We start from the raw sequence: 19,102 nt of genomic DNA, 5'->3' as shown, positions 1-19,102 counted from the left end.
GTAAAGAAGATAAAATGCAGGATTTTGAGCAGGAAATGACTGACACCAGCTGAATTTTCAGAAATCTGTCTTGAATATGTGGAACGGATGAGCCCAGGAGGGACTTAATGCCAATCTGTGCTGGAGAAAAAGACAGGGCTCCTACAGGAAACGTTGCAGGCCTCTGATCTGCTGGCCTGGACAGCCGTGAATTTGAGAAATGGGAACCCTAGAGAGGAGTCCAAGATGACTGAGGTTTTGAGTCTAGAAGAGTAAGGGAAAGGCTGTGCCGATGACAGAAATAGGGAAGTCAGGGCTGAAGCTAGTTATTCAGGGTTTGTTCTGTGCCCCAGGCTGAGGCTGGCTGTACATAGGCAGATGCCAGGAGGCTGCCCCTGGGAAGGGCTTACCAACAAGGAGAGGCACACTTATGAGACTCTATCAGACTGGGGGAAGATTTTCTGGAGGGGAGAGACTTGAGCACACTTTGGAAGGTGGTGTTGAAGCTAGCTGGGCCATGGGAGCTGGCCGGGCATCCTGGGCCTCCTGTTTGCCACTCCACCTCTCTGTCTTCTTCCTCCAGCTGTGCGCCAGGGCAGGCGACCGTAGACACTGTACTTAGGTCCCATGCCTTCCCTGAGCCTGTGGGCAGCACTGGCTGTCAGGTTGGAGGGAGGGAGAGGATGTGTGTGAGGTTTCCTAGCTCTGGGGTGCTACACTTACCCTTTTGCTTCTCCCTTTCATTGTAAGCCCTGCCCACACCCTTGTAAACACTTCCTTTCTCAGCTCATCTCAGCTTCCCAGCTGGCATCCCAGGCACAGGCAGTTGCATGTGCAAAGGCCCGGAGCCAGTACTTGATAAATATGGCACAAGATGCTGCAGCCCAGATAGATATGAAAGTCTCTGGTTCCCTCCTATACTGTCGTTTTTATTCTGTTTACTTCTCAATAGACTATTGTACACTATACCTAAAAAAAAAAAAGCGCTCTTAAAGCATTTTATGTACATCTCCTTTTCCTACTGCCTTGGCTCCTTCACTTTAATCCTTTGATGTGAAGCTATGTTATAGGTAAGGGAATAACTACTTATTAGTGGTCATTTTGCTCTTTGGGACGCTGGTTGCTTGAGGCAGCTTTGGAGACAGAAGGATGTCCCAGACCAGTGATTCTGAGCTCTTGGTCTCAATATAGCTGCCTGATTATAGCCTCTCTCTTGGGTCTGCATTTCATATTTGGGACCTGCCCCGGCCTCTGTTTCTTATTCCAGATTACACCCTATTCCTTGTGGGTCTCCACCTTCTGGCAGCCGTCCATAGTTTCTTATTCCCCTATTGAAGATTGTTTTCAGGTTTGAGGTGGTGTGGTTAGTGATGTACAAATGTTCTTTTCCATTTCTTTTTTGTTTTTATCACTTCTTCTTTTTTTTTCTAGTGACTTCTGCTGATGGGATCAGTGAATTTTAATCTGGAATTTTTCTTCTGCTGCTGTATGGAGATCTATTCTTTTCCTTATTTACCGAGAAGGAATCTGAGGCTATTGGGATTTTTCATCTCAAGACCGTGGGAAATAATCAGCTTTGAAGCATTTCCTGTGGCCATTTGCTGAAGTCTGGGATTCTGTCAGCTGCACCCCAACCAGATTTTCAGTGTTAATGTTTCCATGTTAGGTGGGAGGCTAACCAGATACGTCACGTGCCGGTTGGTCTAGGAGCCAGCGTCCGAGGGCTCTCATTCTTCCTCTGGAAGTCTCTCCGCCGTGGCACTGCTGACATTGTAGGCCAGATGCTTCCTTGTGGGGCTCCCCTTTGGGTTACAGATGTCTAGCAGCCTCTCTGGGATCTGCCGGTAGCACCCCAAGTTATCACACCATAAATGCCTCTGCACATTGCCATGTGCCCCTTGGGCTTAGAACTACTACTGCAGAAGAGTTCAGGAGCAAATTCGACCCATGTTCCAAAAAGCTCCAGCTCAGTATTTTCAATGTGTGGTTCGCTTACGTTCTATTTCCTGCTGAGTCCCCTGGCAATTGAGCTATGTGCACATTCTTATTTTGTTGGTTCTCAGACTTGAATGCTTTGGCCTTCCGCTTCCCAGTGCTTATTGTGCTTGTAGCCGAGCCCGGAATGCCCTCTCCCACTCCCGGAGACTCGTCATTATTTTCTGATCATCCAGAATGGTTTCCTAATCGCCTTTCTATTTCTTGCCTTAAAAGGATAATGAAGCTGAGGCCCGAGATAACCCCTCCAATGCAGGCTCTGAAGGCAGCGATTTGGTGGCAGAACAGCATGTTTTCAGGGAGCAGGAGACATGTGTGGACTCTGACTTTCCCTGGTGCCCAGCACCTAATTATATTCCTTAAATAGTGGTTCCATCTCCTCTCCTTTTCTCCCTCCCTCCTTTCTCTTCTACCTTACACTGTGAAATCTATGAGTTGCAGTTTAAGTCTTACACTATTCTAGAGAGGAGAGAAACTTGGTAAGAAAACAAAATGTTTGAAAAATTTAAAGAAAACACCCCTGGAACGACATCCCCCACGCCACCAATGGAGTGGGGTCCTAGATTGAACTGTAATTCCTTGGTTGATGTGATCCTTTGTGGTGTTAGTGAGGATTTTAGGACATCATGAGATTAATAATAGAAACCTTTTTTTCACTGTCTTGTACTTGGCCGGAGCCTGTTTATTTTGTATGACTAATTCACATCCATAAGAAAACTATTACTCAGCTGGCATTCCCACCTGTGTTTATCTTTCAGCAGCCAGGATTTGTTAAACCCTGGGCAATTTTAATTGCTGTGAAGTGTCTTCCCTGCAGGTGCGTTTCCCTCGCTTCTTTCTCTCTTTGACATTTCCAAATGAAAATAGTCTTCTCTGTGTAGAAGAGCGTGTTCCTTGGATCTGGTATGTCTGTCTGCCTCCTGCCCTGAACACACATTTAACTGACCCATCACTGTGTGCTGCTGAGTCAGAAGGCAGAGCAGCGCTCTGTTGAACACCATCAACAGTTTTTGTCGGGAGGGCGGCTCATAGTTGTCGACAGCCTTCTTTGTGCCTGGCACCCGATGGACCTGTTCTCCTTTTGTCTTTACAGTTTTACGAAGTTGGCACTGATAACTCCATCTTACTGGGTGAAGATGTAGAGAATTGTGTTCAAAAAGCATGGCTGAGTTCACAATGTTAACAGTGGAGCTGAATTTGGACCAGATGCATTTGATCTACAGCCTTGGTGCTCTCCGGGGAGCAAAGATTATTCAGAGAGGCCATCCGTCCCTGGTGTTTAGGCGTGTAGGTTTTGGAACCAATTTAAATTGGGTTTGAATCTTGGCTCCATGATAAACTCTGAGATTTGGGCAAGTTGCTTAACCTGTCTTGGGGAAATGAAGTTTCCCCACCTGTGAAATGGAGATGTCTTAGTCTGTTCAGGCTGCTATAAGAAAAATACCATAAACTGGGTGGCTTATAAACAACAGAAATTTATTGCTTACAGTTCTGGAGGCTGCGTCGTCCAAGATCAAGGTGCCACTCGATTTGGTGTCTGGCAAGGGCATGCTGTCTGGTTCATAGATGGAGTTCTCTTGCAGGGCACTTACTTGGTGGAAGGGGCAAACAGGCTCCCTCAGGCACTAATTGCATTGATGAGGGCTGTGCCTCCTAGATGCCCTACCTCCTAATACCACAGTGGGGATTAGGTTCCAACATGTACATTCTGGGAGAACATTCAGATCATAGCAGGAGGTGACCCTTACCTCATAGGGTTACTGAGCCATTCACATAGAGCATTTAGCAGTGCCTTGCCAGGCTCAGAGTGAAATAGGGTAGCTGCTCTCAGCTCATGACAGCATTTATGTAAATGAACTGACTTTCTAGGTCAGAGAGCCAGGCCAAGGGGCTGGGATGATAGGAGGGTAGTAGAAGTGGTGGGAAGTGGATTGGGAGGAAGCCTGAAGAAACTAGGAGTGGGCCTAGGGGTGCACCTGCTCCCCTTCTGGTAGGAGTCCTTCCTGCAAGTGGACGGAGGGCAGCATATTGTGCATTTTTTTCTTTCTCTCCCCTTCCTTCCTTCCTTCCTTCCTTCCTTCCTTCCTTCCTTCCTTCCTTCCTTCCTTCGTTCTTTCTTTTTCTTTCCTTTTCTTTTCTCTTTTCTTTTCTTTTCTTTTCTTTTCTTTTCTTTTCTTTTCTTTTCTTTTCTTTTCTTTTCTTTTCTTTCGAGATGGAGTCTCCCTCTGTCACCCAGGCTGGAGTACAGTGGCTCAATCTTGGTTCACTACAACCTCTGCCTCCTGGGTTCAAGCGATTCTCATGTCTCCGCTCCCCGAGTAGCTGGGACTACAGTTGTGCACCACCACATTCACCTAATTTTTTGTGTTTTTAGTGAAACGGGGTCTCCCCATGTTGCCTAGGCTGGTCTCGAACTCCTGAACACAGGCAATCCACCCACCTTGGCTTCCTAAAGTGCTAGGATTACAGGCATGAGCCACTCCCAGCCTATATTATATATTTTAAATTTGAGAAGAAGATGAGATTTGAGGAGAAGTGTATGGCTGATGGGTGGGTACAAAATGGAAGGCCTGGCCCAGGAAAACAATGATGGGAGTGAAGCCGAAGATGCTCAGGAAAAGGGAGTGTGGGCAGCAGGAGGGGGACGGATGAGGAGCATTTTCTGGGTACAGTCATATGGGAATAGGTGGGTTGAATTCAGAGGGTCCAAGAGAATGGGGAAAGAGGCCTGATGCAACAAACACGGGCCTGGAGAGCGCTGCCTCAGAGCGGGCCACCCGCCAACCCTGGAAAGGCGGCTGCATGTTCGTCAGGGGCACCGTCCACACAGGATCGACACATTTGTTGCCAGAGATTAAGAGAGAAGTTTAAATACTTGAATTTTGGCTGAGATGGCTTTTCCTTCTTTTCTTTAACCAAGAACTTAGACTCCTGAAATGTTGGGGAAAAGGTTGACAGGGAAAACATCTACCCTCTTCCTGCTGCTTTTCATCTCTATATTTTTCTCTTTTGTGGTGGAGGTGGGCAGTAAATAAAAGGCATTTCATTTCAAGGGTAACCTGGGCAGATTTTGGAAAATGTAGTCAGATTGCAAAATCATCCTATGTTTTCATAAAGTAAGCCCTGTAATGTCCAGTCCTTTATTTATTTTTTTATTTAGAGAGAGGATTTCACTCTGTCACCTAGGCTAGAGTGAAGGGGCATGATCACAACTCACTGCAGCCTCGACCTCCTGGACTCATGCCATCTTCCCAGCTCAGCCTCCCAAGTAGCTGGGACTACAGGTGTGCACCATGATGCCTGGCTAATTTTTGTATTTTTTGTAGAGACAGAGTCTTGCTGTGTTGCCCAGGCTGATCTCAAACTCCTGGACTCAAGTGATCCTCTCCCTTTGGCCTCCCCAAATATTGGAATTACAGGCATGAGCCACTGTGCCTGGCCTGTAATAGTCATTTCTAAGTCATTCTAATCATAACAAAGGGTGCCTTGATTAAACAAATATTTTATTAAGTCATCTCCATGAGTCAGACAGACAGGTTGCTGGTTGATTCTGCAGTAATTGGTAAAATTCATCAGTAATTCTCTTCAGGAGTCACTCCGGCTCTGTTCATTCATTTTATTTTGGGAGGGGGGGTCCTCATGAAATTGGTTACTGTATAGGCCTCAACCTAGGCATTCTTTCATTGTTGCTGTGGAAACCAGCAATGAAAATCTTGGGTTGAAGAAGAAAAATAACTGGTGCCGAACATCTGTAAAATACACAAGAATTAAGTTGCTTTTTGTAATCCAGAATTTTTAAAAATCATGATACTTGGAACAAAGCTGAGACTCATAAGGTTCTGAACTAATTATGTAACTGAATCATTAATAGTTTTCCTTGGAAACACTATGGAAAACAAATTACACCGCCTTTAAAGTAGTGTTTCCACTGGTAGCAGCATTCACAGAGCTGCTGCCATCAGCGCTGCAGTGTGAGCTCTGTCAGGTGCATGCCTGGACACACGCCACCAGCTGGTCACTGTTTCAATAGGGTTGGGAACTAGATGGCCTCGCAGAGAGACATTGTCAGGAGAAACGATGTCGCAGGCCGAGCAGGATGCTGCCTGTGGTTCTTCTGGTGGCTGGCTAACGGGTCGTGAGGGGAGAGGCAGCCAGGGATGCTAGCACTGGCCGCCATCCCCTGGGGGCAGTTAATGAGACCCCGCCTCCTACCCTGTGCCCTGTGAGAGTGGCCATTGGAAGTGGTTGTCACTTGTGGGTGTTTTGTAAAGTGCATTTCTGATGTTCTTTGGTGCCCTGTGTCACACCCTGAGTCCATGGGGACAGGCGGAGTCAGGGTTGGGGCTGGAAGAGAGCCGAGAGGGTGTTTAATCCAGTCCTGTTATGTTATTGACAGAAGAAGCAGAGCCTCTTTTAGAGGGTGAGGGATGGGCCAGGCCTCTCCTTGCTGAGGAATCACAGCGCTGGTCCCTGCTGGCCAGTCTCGGGCCGTCTTCCACATCTCTGTGTGGATTTTCCCCTGATGTCTTCAGCTGCATGTTGCTGGTTTGAACAATTTTCCTTTCATAAAATGTTGTAGTTAGGGCAGTCACTCTCCCCTACATTGTTGGGTCTGACCAATTAAAATGTGCTTCATTAATTTTTATATGAGACTCATTTTTATCCAAAAGAAGAAAAAAGTCATTTTGTGCTTCTGTGTATTCTTTCAAGTAATTCATTTATGTTTATTTTAAAAATAAGTAGGCCGGGCGCGGTGGCTCAAGCCTGTAATCCCAGCACTTTGGGAGGCCGAGACGGGCGGATCACAAGGTCAGGAGATCGAGACCATCCTGGCTAACACAGTGAAACCCCGTCTCTACTAAAAAATACAAAAAAAACTAGACGGGCGAGGTGGCAGGCGCCTATAGTCCAGCTACTCCGGAGGCTGAGGCAGGAGAATGGTGTAAACCTGGGAGGCGGAGATTGCAGTGAGCTGAGATCCGGCCACTGCACTCCGGCCTGGGCGACAGAGCCAGACTCCGTCTCAAAAAAAAAAAAAAAAAAAAAAAAAAAAAAAAAAAAAAAAAAATAAGTAAATTGTTCCTTTGTCAACCCTAAAGCCACAAAGCTTATGGGCTTTTTATGTGTTGACTCTGACCTGTTTTATCTGGGTGTGAGATACAGACACATAGTGTATGGGTATTTGGTGGAATGCTGTGTCAGGTCATTCTGCTGAAAAGTGATGTCAGGACATCAGTAATATGGCTAAGGTTCAGTAGTTTGGTAAAAGCTGTTGTGGAGTTGTAAAAATTAGCCTAGTATAAAGCCTATAAACCCATCTTAGGAATATTCCATTTCCAGCCAAATCATAGGCGCTCCTACTCTATGATAGTCCGTGGTGACGTGGTGTATGAGGTCAAGTGTGATGATGTCATGAAGCTGGTTCAAGTGATGGAGACATGCTTTGCTTTTCTGCTGTTTTGCAGGATAGACCCGCGAAGACAAACATGCGGAGTGCAGCCAAGCCCTGGAGCCCAGCCATCAGAGCAGGGGGCCACGGCCCAGACCGGGCACGGCCTCTGCCTGCAGCCTCTTCCGGCATGAAGAATTCTAAGTCTTCAACTTCCTTGGCTTTTGAGTCCCGACTCAGCAGGGTATGGACCAAAATGCACAGGGCCAGGCAGGGCGCCTGGATACCCTGGGTTGGGAGGATTGAAGAGGGCAGTAGGCAAACCAGTGGCCTCTAGGGGCAGGGAAGGAGGTTCCCAAGGAGGGGTCGCAGGAGGACCAGCATGCCTGGACATAAAGGACTGGAGCTAGCGCGTGGGAGTGGGGGCCCCTCGGGGTCCAGAAAGGAGGTCTGCAAAATGTTTAACACAGTAATTAAGGTCCTCTGCCCTGGGTTGCATGGACATCCCGGCAGTTTTGCCCCCAGCACCACCCTGGTTGGGGGTCGAGGTCATGCACGATCTTTGCAGCCCCCCACAATCCAGTTGTGGTTCTTCAAGCCCGTCTTGCTGGACCCCGCAGCAGCATGGACACTGTTGATTACGCCCTTCATCAGGGAGTGCGTTCTCCTCTGGTTTTCTCCTCCCTCCATCCCTTTGGTCTCTAAGGTTGGGTAGGCCCATGACACATTCCTGGACTCATCTCTTTTCTAGCTGCATTCATTTCTTTACATGAGAGGCTCTTCACTGTGCAACGCCTAGCGCCTCCTTAGCTGCTGTGAGATGAATTCATAGACAGTAGCACCTACCTCATGCAATGCTTTAGAAACACCATTACGATCTTCTAATTCAAAAGGGAAGTTTTAAATAGCATGCATTTCCATCTGCAATGCCTGAGCACAGCTGTGCTAAAGGCCTTGCGATGATCCTTAAAGCACCATGGGCATGACAGCTACAATGCAGATGGATTTGAGATGCAGACTGATTTGAGTTGTGTTGATGACTCAACTATGGTGAAGGCTGCTGCAGGAGTGATGGGATTGTTTTGAAATAGCAGACACTCTTGGTGAAGTTCTGAACCAAACATCATGCCGGCTCCCTTTGTTTTATGTATTCTTGGAAAGTTCAGGGTACCTTAGAGCTAGGCAAGGGGCACATTGTTTTTATGAGTCAAATGGAGGGAGGCTTTAGGCTCAGATAATAATAAAAGGTGTTCCACCTGAGTCAGTGCCTGCAGAATCTGTGAAACATGTGTGGGTCGTGGAGCAGTTCTTTGTGTAAGATTGTCATGAGCATTTTAGGACATCTGAATTTCCCGTCCTCCTACCCGTTAAATATTAGTAACACATCCAGTCATGGTGACAATCAAAAATGTGCCCTCAGATTTTCAACACATCCCCTAAGGGTCAGCACTGTCCCCATCGAGAACCATTGTTCCAGGTGACAGGGTCTATTCTCTTGGCTTTTAACACTCTACGTGGATAACGTCCAAATTTGTATCTCCAGCTGGGACACTTCTAACTGCCTTTGTGACATCATCCTTGGATGTCCAAACACTCCCTCCAATGTAACATGTCCAAAACTGAATCTCAGTGCTTTCCTCTCCATCTCTCTCACCACCCGCTAACCTGCTCCCCCTCAATCTTCCCATTTGTGTAAACAGCAACTCCGTCTTTTCGGTTGCCCAGGCCACAGCCAGTGGCATCACACCTAAACCCTCTTTTTCTCATGTCTCACAGTCCGTCAGGGAAAGGCCATCACTTCTACCTTAAAAATATGTGTCAACTCCAACCAATTCCCACCGCCTCCCTTGTGACTAGTTGGGTCATGCCCCCACCCTTCTGTGCCCTGGTCCCGGTCCTTGGAACACCTGAGTCATGTCACTTCTCTGCTTCAACCCTCTAGTGACTCTCCCCATTCACTCAGAGTGAAAAGCAAAGTCCTTGAAATGGCCAACGTCCCCTCCCTCTCAGATGTGGTCTTGCTCCTCTGTGCCCTGGCTCCTGGAGCTCCAGCCACACAGTCTGCTGGTGTCTGGTGACAGCTATCCCTCGGATTGCCAGGCGCACTCCTGCACTAGTGTGTTTGTGTTTGCTTCTCTCTCTGCCTGGAAAGCACCTGGTGCCTTTGTAGGAAGTGCCCTTGACCTGCATCCTCCTCCTCCTGCTGCCTTATTTTCCTTCTCAGCTCTTGGTGCCATGGCACACATCTGCTTGTTTAGGGTCTGTCTTCTCATGGCTGGAAAGTAAGCCTCCTTGGGGAAGGGACTGTATGCTTTCTTTGTTGTCCTCATTTCTGTCCCTAGTGCTTAGAAGAACATCTGCTACCTGGTAGGCACTCAGTATTTACTGAATGATGAGCACACCTGTTTTCTGGCGGTCTGATGGAACAGGAGGAGCTTGGGGGTGTGGGGCTGGCCTGAGTTGGAATCCTGGCTCTGCCACTTCCCGGCTGTGAAGCTGCAGGCAAGCTGTGTAGTTGCCCTGAGCTTGTGCTTCCTTGTCTTTCAGATGAAGGTAACACCTTCTTTGCCACAAGGAGTAAATGTGGGTAAAGCGTCCTATGTGTAATTTTGTTTATTATTCTATTATCTGGATTCAACCATCATTTCCATTAGTTTTGTTTTTATTATCTTCAACCCAACAGCACATTTTAAACTTAGATTTTTATGTTTATTACTATTTTTTCTGTATCCAATAAGGAACATATAAACTTAGATTTTTAAATGAATACATACATTCCACAATAACAGACCATTAGAGCTGCTGGAATATGGAATTTTTTTTTTTGAGACAGAGTCTCACTCTGTCGCCCAGGCTGGAGTGCAGTGGCACGATCTTGGCTCACTGCAAGCTCTGCCTCCCGGGTTCACGCCATTCTCCTGCCTCACCCTCCCCAGTAGCTGGGACTACAGGCGCCCACCACCACACCCAGCTAATTTTTTGTATTTTCGGTAGAGACGGGGTTTCACCATGTTAGCTAGGATGGTCTCGATCTCCTGACCTCATGATCCACCCGCCTTGACCTCCCAAAGTGCTGGGATTACAGGCATGAGCCACCACCCCCGGCCAGAAATACTTTTAAAAGCAGTGCTTAAAATAAGGTCTCGTCTGGGCAGGGTGGCTAATGCCACTTTGGGAGGCTGAGGTGGGCGGATCACCTGAGGTCAGGAGTTCAAGACCAGCCTGACCAACATGGTGAAAGCCCGTCTCTACTAAAAAAACAAACAAAAAAATTAGCCTTAGCCGGGCATGGTGGCATATGCCTGTAGTCCCAGCTACTTGGGAGGCTGAGACAGGAGAATCACTTGAACCCAGGAGGCGGAGGTTGCAGTGAGCCAAGATCGCATCACTGCACTTCAGCCTGGGTGACAGAGTGAGACTCTATCTCAAAAAAAAAAGAAAAAAAAATATATATGTGTATGTATTCGTAAAGGCTGGAAACGTAGGAGTGTTTCTAAAGGACAATGAATGAGATTCTGGCCACTTCTCCCATCAATAGGTTCATGTTTTGGAAACTTGTTCCACAGGGAAAATGTCAGGGAAAAGCAAATACAGTCATTTCTTGGTATCCTTGGGGGATTGGTTCCAGGACCCACTGTGGATACCAAAATCCATGGATGCTCAAGTCCCTGATATAAAGGGTATTTGCATATAACCTACACTCATCCTCCCGTATACTTTAAGTCATCTCTAGATTATTTATGATACCTCATGGAAAGTAACTGCCAGTACACAGTTGTTATACTGTATTGTTTTAAATTTTTTTATTGTATTATTAATTTTTTAAATTAATATTTTGAAAAACTTTTTCTGCACTTGGTACCATGCGCATATTAGGTGCCTTCTGCTCTCCTTCCCGATTCCTGTCCTCTCCGGGCCTGATTCTGTGCAGGACAATGAGAGGGCTTGAGGGAAGGAGCAGCAGAAAGAAATGTAGCCCGCCTGGCCTTTCCAGCCCTGGTTCTGTTCATCTGATTTGACCTTCATCTTTCCACCTATGGTATGGGAAGAAGAAAAAGACTAAAAAGAAAGTCAGAGAACAGAAGTAAAAAAGAGGAAATTGTGGCAAACAAAAAAGCAAGTAATTTTCCCTCCCAATATTTTACTATGACAATTTCTACAGTAGTACAGGGGATGCTACAGCAGGCACCATAGACCACCACCTAGGTCCTATGGTTAGCATCTCACTATATTTGCTTTATAGTAAATGGATAGATAGGGTTTCACTGGTCAAAACAGGAACCCTGAGACAAATCCACCCAAAGTAGAACTAAATACCTGACTTTCTTTCTTAAAATTTTAATTTTAATTTTTTTTTTAATTTTACTTTTAGTTCTGGGATACATGTGCAGAACATGCAGGTTTGTTACATAGATATATATGTGCCATGGTGGTTTGCAGAATCTATCAACCCGTCATCTAGGTTTTAAGCCCCACATGCATTAGGTATTTGTCTTAATGTTCTCCCTCTCCTTGTCCCGCCACCCACCAACAGACCTGGGTGTGTGATGTTCCTCTCCCTGTGTGCATGTGTTCTCATTGTTCAACTCCCACTTATGAGTGAGAACATGCAGTGTTTGGTTTTCTGTTCCTGTGTTAGTTTGCTGAGAATGATGGCTTCCAGCTTCATCCATGTCCCTGCAAAGGACATGAACTCATTCTTTTTTGTGACTGCATAGTATTCCATGGTATATATGTGCCACGTTTTCTTTATGCAATCTATCATTGATGGACGTTTAGGTTGGTTCCAAGTTTTTGCTATTGAAAATAGTGCTGCAATAAACATATGTGTGCATGTGTCTTTATAGTGGAATGATTTATATTCCTTTGGGTATATACCCAGTAATGAGATTGCTGGGTCAAATGGTATTTCTGGTTCTAGATCCTTGAGGAATCGTCACACTGTCTTCCACAATGGTTGAACTAATTTACACTCGCACCAACAGTGTAAAAACATTCCTATTTCTCTACAGCCTCCCCAGCATCTGTTGTTTCCTGACTTTTTAATGATCACCATTCTAACTGGTGTGAGATGGTATCTCATTATGGTTTTGATTTGCATTTCTCTAATGACCAGTGACAATGAGCTTTTTTTCATATGTTTGTTGGCTGCATAAATGTCTTCTTTTGAGAAGTGTCTAAATACCTGACTTTCAATATTGGCCCGAACTGAAGGAGCAGTGAAAGAAAGCAGGGCAGGGGCTGGGGGCATGGGAGCCCAGGGAGGGTGCAGACACTTCTGTAAATCCTCCTCATGGTATCTGAGCGCAGCCCAGAAAAAAGAGTACCTGCAGTGCTCCAGTTGCCACAGGCGGCCATTTGCGAGACCCAGGTCTATTAGTTGGGGCTGTCTTGGTTGCAAATGATGAAATGTTGGCTTGAGCTTGCTTCAGCAGAAAAGGAATGTGCTGAGCAGATCCTAAGGCTCCCATGTCACTATGAGCAGGAAAAAGGTGCATTTTAACAAACGCTTCCCATGACTCTGATGTCTGCTCAAGTTTGAGAAGCAGTGTCCAACCATAACATGTTACCCACCACTAACAACCAGATTATGTTATGTCTGATGATTTTAGAGTGATGGATTCTTTTCTGCATCTTTGTGGAACTGAGAGGAATTTCTTAGTTCTGTAATCTGTGAGGTATTTAAACTTATTCCTTTTATACACTTTCTTACACAGGTGGTTGGCAGCTTAAATGTCAGTGAAACTGATAGTGGAGATATTTACTAAACACCAAAGCAGCACCGAAGTGCACACCTTCATAAGATCTTCTGGAACAAGCCAGAATCTCAAGTTGTGCTGTGGCCAGGACACAAAGCCAAAAATGCAGTGGTGAATAGAGAAAGAGCAAGAATTCGTATCTGAGACTGGTAGCTTTCCCTTTGATGTTGCATCCAAAAAGCAGTGACAAAATAAGAGTAGTTACCTTCAGCTGTTTGTTTCGAAGGACACGTGGGATCAGTTTTTTGTCTTTATGTCCTACTCCCAGGAAACCTTCTAAGCTAAAGCTACCAGTCTTTTTCAAATGGAATTCCTTGTGGAAGGTGCAGGGGAAATGAAGTGCTCCCTTTGAAAGCTTTGCTGCCACTCAAACTCCACGCCCTATGGGAGGGAGGTGGCACAGCACTGGCCTGCGGCACATCACACTTATCCTGTTGCCTGGGAAGGACAGGACCATATCTACCGACAGTGCAGTGTAAAATCCCACAGCCCAAGAGAAGACAGAGTCAGCTGGGTGTGGCTGGCTCACAAAATGGAACGCAATAGCTGAGTAAAACGTGTGTTATCCCTAGCTGTGCCTGGTGCATCACAGGCAGGCACACTATACATTTTTACTGAATTTTGTTCTTGGATGGATTTACCAGAAAAAGAGCCTGAGGTTCAGAGAGGTTAATGACTTGCTTGATGTTCTGTTGTATTCTCTGGAATCCCCGTTGCATTGCGTTCATATTTTCCTAAAAACACTCCCCTCCTTCCTCCTCCTCCTTGCCTTAATTTGAATTTAGTTTTTACAGGATAACAATAGTAAAAACAATAATGATGATTTTCATTTGTTATTGTTATAGCTGGTATCTGTTGAATGCATACTGTGTCAGACACTGTTATCCTAAGCACACTACATGGCTAACTTGTTTAATCCTCAGAGCAACACTCTGAAGTGGGTACCATGACTATACTTACTTTTTAGGTGAAGAAACCAAAGCACAGAGAGGTGACGTGATTTGCCCAAGGTCATACAGCTAAGCGCTGGCAGAGCCAGGATTCAGACCCAGGTGGTCTGTATTTTGAGCCCTTGGCCACTAAACTGTGCTGCCACATGACATGGCTTTTGTCCCAACCCCTGTGACGTGGGGTGGAGGCCTCCTGGCTCCTGTTGGTCTTCAGCCTGGTGGTGCTGTGGAAAACACCCGCCCCTCCAGAATGCCTCACTGCCCTCTCTGCCTGAGAAAAACCGCATCATGGCCTCTTCTGTGAGGTCTTGGGACTCCTCCAGCCCCTCCTGGGCTTTCTCCACATTTGTTTCTCTGCAGCTTAGTGCTGTCCTCAGTGTGTTCTGCATGGTTGTATGGGAACCTCCTCTGCAGGTGGTTAACTCTGAGTGGTAGAGCCTCCTGATTTACTTTGACATTCATGCCGTATACAAAGCATACAGATCTACTAAGTGGACGTGGGCTAAGATGTGCGTCCAGCCTCTAGTGGGTTTTTGGTAAAGCTTAGCTGAATTATAGTGTCCAGGGTGGGAGGGACAGGAATGGAGAAGCCACAGGCCCAACAGAAGCAGCTCTGGCCCAGTGACAAGAAGGGAGGGAGGTTTTTGGAGCTGTTTCTCCTGCTCATCTTCCCCTCCCTCTCCCACATACATGTGGAGGGCTGCTTCAGTCTCCCTAGGAGCATGGCATCCCAGGAGGAGTGCCCCCCTGTCTCCCTAGGACCTCCGCATCCCCCGCTCATTTCCTCCTGGCACTGAAATTTGGACTTTATCTCACTGCAGGATTCACTGAAAGGCTGTTGAATGGCTGGAATCCCCTTCAGCCTTTACAGCTAATATATTAGGTGGCCCCATATTCTAAGGGCTCTTTCGCTGTGGGTGAGCTGGCTGGAGGAGAAGGGGAGAGCAGAAGAGGGGCAGGAAGGGAGCCCCACCCTCTGCTCAGGACCCATTGTTCACATTCTTTTCTGTGTTAAATGTTGCTTCAGCCAGGCCCTAGGCTATGAGTAGTGGCATTTCCATGTTTGTGGAATGAATATAAAGTCTCTTTTAGGATCAGTGGTCAAAAAATCAGCGTGTTTGAAGTGGAGGTACGATCAGTTGGTTAGTACGATATTTGGCTTTTACCATGGGCCATTAATGGTGCAATTTTTCTGATGTAAGGAGGGTAAAAAAGCAGCCACTACATGTACTAAACAGAAGGCGTGATGAGTACAGTCAGTGCAGGATCGTGAAAGCATCAGCACATTCCTTCTTCAACTAATCAACCCAGACAGCGTGGGGTATTTTTGTATTCTCTGCTATTTGTGCTCTGAGTACATGTGCACAATATGCAGTGACATTGATCAATAAATTCTTTAAGCCTAATAAACATATGCAGTCTCATAGCATTGAGGACATAAACAGGGAGAAGGATCTTAGGTGGTAAAAATTCTTCTGTTTTGTGGCCAGGCACGGTGGCTCATGCCTGTAATCCCACCACTTTGGGAGGCCAAGGCAGGTGGATCACCTGAGGTTAGGAGTTTGAGACCAGCCTTGCCAACATAGAGAAACTCTGCCTCTGCTAAAAGTACAAAAATTAGCTGTGTGTGGTGGTGCATGCCTGTAATCCCAGCTACTCAGGAGGCAGAGGCAGGAGAATCGCTCAAATCTGGGAGGTGGAGGTTGCAGTGAGCCAAAATCGCACCATTGCACTCCAGCTTGGGTGAAAGAGTGAGAGTGTCTCCAAAAAAAAAAAAGAAAAAAATTATTCTCTTTCGGAGGTGAGGAAACTGAGCCCCTAGATCATAACTTTCCCAGGGCCCTGTGGCTCACAAGTTGCTCGATTCCTAACACAGCGTAATACTTCATGCCCTCCTTCCAAAGTTTTGTTTGTAAATCTGAAGATGCTTCGGTTGCTACAGGGTGGAGAACCACCATGGAGGGGCACTAGGAAAACAGCTGCAATGATGATGATGATGATGATGAGAGCCACCAGTATTTATGTTCTTTTTTTTTTTTTGAGACGCAGTCTCGCTCTGTCGCCCAGGCTGAAGTGCAGTGGCCGGATCTCAGCTCACTGCAAGCTCCGCCTCCCGGGTTCACGCCATTCTCCTGCCTCAGCCTCCTGGGTAGCTGGGACTACAGGTGCCCGCCACCTCGCCCGGCTAGTTTTTTGTATTTTTTAGTAGAGACGGGGTTTCACCGTGTTAGCCAGGATGGTCTCGATCTCCTGACCTCGTGATCTGCCCGTCTCGGCCTCCCAAAGTGCTGGGATTACAGGCTTGAGCCACCGCGCCCAGCCGTATTTATGTTCTTAATCAAATGCTTTAAATTCTTTTTTCTTTTTTTTGGGGGGGGGATGGAGTCTCGCTCTGCCGCTCAGGCTGAAGTGCAGTGGTGGGATCTCGGATCACTGCAAGCTCTGCCTCCTGGGTTCATGCCATTCTCCTGCCTCAGCTTCCCGAGTACCTGGGACTACAGGCGCCCGCCATCACACCCAGCTAATTTTTTTTTTTTTGTATTTTTAGTAGAGATGGGGTCTCACCATGTTAGCCAGGATGGTCTCGATCTCCTGACCTCGTGATCTGCCCGCCTCGGCCTCTCAAAGTGCTGGGATTACAAGCGTGAGCCACTGCACCCAGCCTTTTAAATTCTTAACTAAGGGCACAACTCTAGAGATACACCAATTGCTTTCTCTCTCTCTCTCTTTTTTTTTTTTTTGGAGACAGGCTCTCACTCTGTTGCCCAGACTAGAGTGCAGTGGTGCAATCACAGCTCACTGCAGCCTCGAACTCAAGCAATCCTCCCACCTCAGCCTCCTGAGTAGCTAGGACTACTCAGGAGCAGCCCCACGCCTCACTAATTTTTAAAAAAGATTATTTGTAGAAATGGAGTCTTACTATGTTGCTCAGGCTTGTCTTGAACTCCTGGCCTCAAGTAATTCTCTTGCCTTGGCCTTGAAATGTTTTCTCCATTTTAGAATTGAGGAACTGCAGCATCGGTCCCCGGGTCATATAGGTGGGAAGAAGTAGCATTGCTCCCTTCACCACTCCCCGGGCTGCCTCCTTCCTGTGTGATTGCTGGGAGCCTCCTATATAAAGATCCCAGATCCCAAGTCCTCTTTCGCATCTCCCACTCCCTCCCTACCCTTGAAAACAAAAACCCTGAGATGCAGCACTTACTGCTAACTCCCCACCAGAGACCCTCTAGCCCTGAGCGTGGTGCTGCAGCTACCTGTGCTTTCCCCCAGTCACTGTTACTGCTTCACCCCTGTTCTTATCATGACTGGCGCCACCTCTGTTGCCGTGCCAGGTCGTTTTGCAGTGCCCCAAAGGCAAAACTCCCACTGCTTGCCCACTGCTGTCCTGTGTTGCCTCCAACTGTCATCTCACCCAGACCTCGAGTCTCAGGAACCAACCCCTTATGGAAGGGGGCAGGGCAAGCTCTACCTCTGCTGCTCTGGGGTGGTGGCTGGGGACAGAGGCTATGGTGGGATTTCCGAGGGGGTTTCACTTCTGTTCCCAGTAGGAGTGCTCTCATTTGTTGGATTTCCCGGTTTATTCTGGGTTTCAGAGAGCCCTTCCTCTCTTGGCCTTTGCTGTAGAGTTTGAAAATTCTGTACTTTGAGTCAGACTTGCAGATTTTAGTAATGTCAGATAATCAGATAGGGGAAAAACAGAATCCAGTGTGTATGGCTTGCATTATTGCGTTAAGAATTCCCTTAACCACTGTGATTTCTCTTTTTCATTTGAGATGTCATCTAGGGAGTTTTCAAAGTCTCAAACCAGAATTGGTTTTCCTTTGGGGACTGGAGGCACCTGAGTGTGCTTCTTGGGAGAGTGAGTAACAGTTTTTCTCTATCGAGAAAAAGCTGCCGACATTATAAACTATGGTCATTTAATATTAAACATGTATTATACAGGTGACCTGATGGATAGTTTGAGAGGCTGAAGAGCTTGAGTGAAGGAATGCTTTTTACTCTGAGATGGGAAGTGGCAAGACCTTTACAGAGTTCCTCTAAGAGGGGCAGTAGTGTGACTTCTGGATCAACTCAAGTGTCATGTTTGGCCCATGATACGGTTTGGCTGTGTCCCCACCCAAATTTCATCTTGAATTGTAGCTCCCATAATTCCCACGTGTCGCAGGAGGGATCTGGTGGGAGGTAATTGAACCATGCTGTTCTCATGATAGTGAATAAGTCTTAGGAGGTCTGTTGGTTTTATAAAGGGGAGTTCCCCTGCACATGCTCTCTCTTGCCTACCAGGAGCAAAGTGAGATGTGACTTTGTTCCTCCTTCGATTTCCACCATGATTGTGAGGCCTCCCTAGCCATGTGGAACTGTGAGTCAACTAAACCTCTTTCCTTTGTAAATTACCCAGTCTTGGGTATGTCTTCATTAGCTACATGAGAACAGACTAATACAGTCGAGTTGCTAAATTAGGGAACTGTGCTGTTGTTCAGAAAATGTGATCATTTTTGTGTGGTGGTCCACGTCTGTAATCCTAGCACTTTGGGAGGCTGAGGCAGGTGGATCACCTGAGATCAGAAGTTTGAGAGCAGCCTGGGCACCATGATGAAACCCCGTCTCTACTAAAAATTCAAAAATCAGCCAGGTGTGGAGGCACACACCTGTAGTCCCAGCTACTTGGGAGAATGAGAATCACTTCAACCTAGAAGGCAGAGGTTGCAGTGAGCCAAGATTGCACCACGGCACTCTAGCCTGGCTGACAGAGTAAGACTCTGTCTAAAAAAAAAAAAAAAAAAAAAAAAAGATAAAACAAAATGTGATCATGCTGACATCTAGTAACTGGAGTTGCACACAAATCATCCTTTTAGTGTGAATTATTTGTTTTAAAAGTTAATTATTTGTTTTAAAATCTTGACCAAGATCACATGGCTAATATTAAGACATCTACCATCACGCTGGGAGTGGTGGCTCACACCTGTAATACCAGCATTTGGGAGGCTGAGATGGAGGATTGCTTGAGGTCAGGCGTTCAAGACCAGCCT

The 19,102-nt window shown here is 46.6% G+C and overlaps 1 protein-coding gene across 7 annotated transcripts in view; it reads left to right on the top strand.

Annotated features, from left to right (window-relative positions):
- Window positions 1-19,102, top strand: part of SPECC1 (sperm antigen with calponin homology and coiled-coil domains 1) — a 316,918-nt gene that overhangs the window by 85,210 nt on the left and 212,606 nt on the right. For 5 of the 7 annotated variants that reach the window (XM_030923260.1, XM_030923261.1, XM_030923262.1 and 2 more), the window contains one exon: window positions 7,440-7,607. The exons of 1 other annotated variant lie outside the window; for it this stretch is intronic. In XM_030923260.1, the coding sequence (XP_030779120.1) occupies window positions 7,461-7,607 (147 nt within the window). In that variant the 5' untranslated portion in view covers window positions 7,440-7,460. Of the gene's footprint in view, window positions 1-3,242; window positions 3,262-7,439; window positions 7,608-19,102 lie in introns of those variants that run through there. One more of the 7 variants, XM_030923259.1, reaches the window with a different exon arrangement.

This window comes from Rhinopithecus roxellana, chromosome 19 (assembly GCF_007565055.1).
Source record: "Rhinopithecus roxellana isolate Shanxi Qingling chromosome 19, ASM756505v1, whole genome shotgun sequence".
NCBI classification, from domain to species: Eukaryota; Metazoa; Chordata; class Mammalia; order Primates; family Cercopithecidae; genus Rhinopithecus; species Rhinopithecus roxellana.
This window is presented reverse-complemented; position numbering and strand designations above follow the sequence as displayed.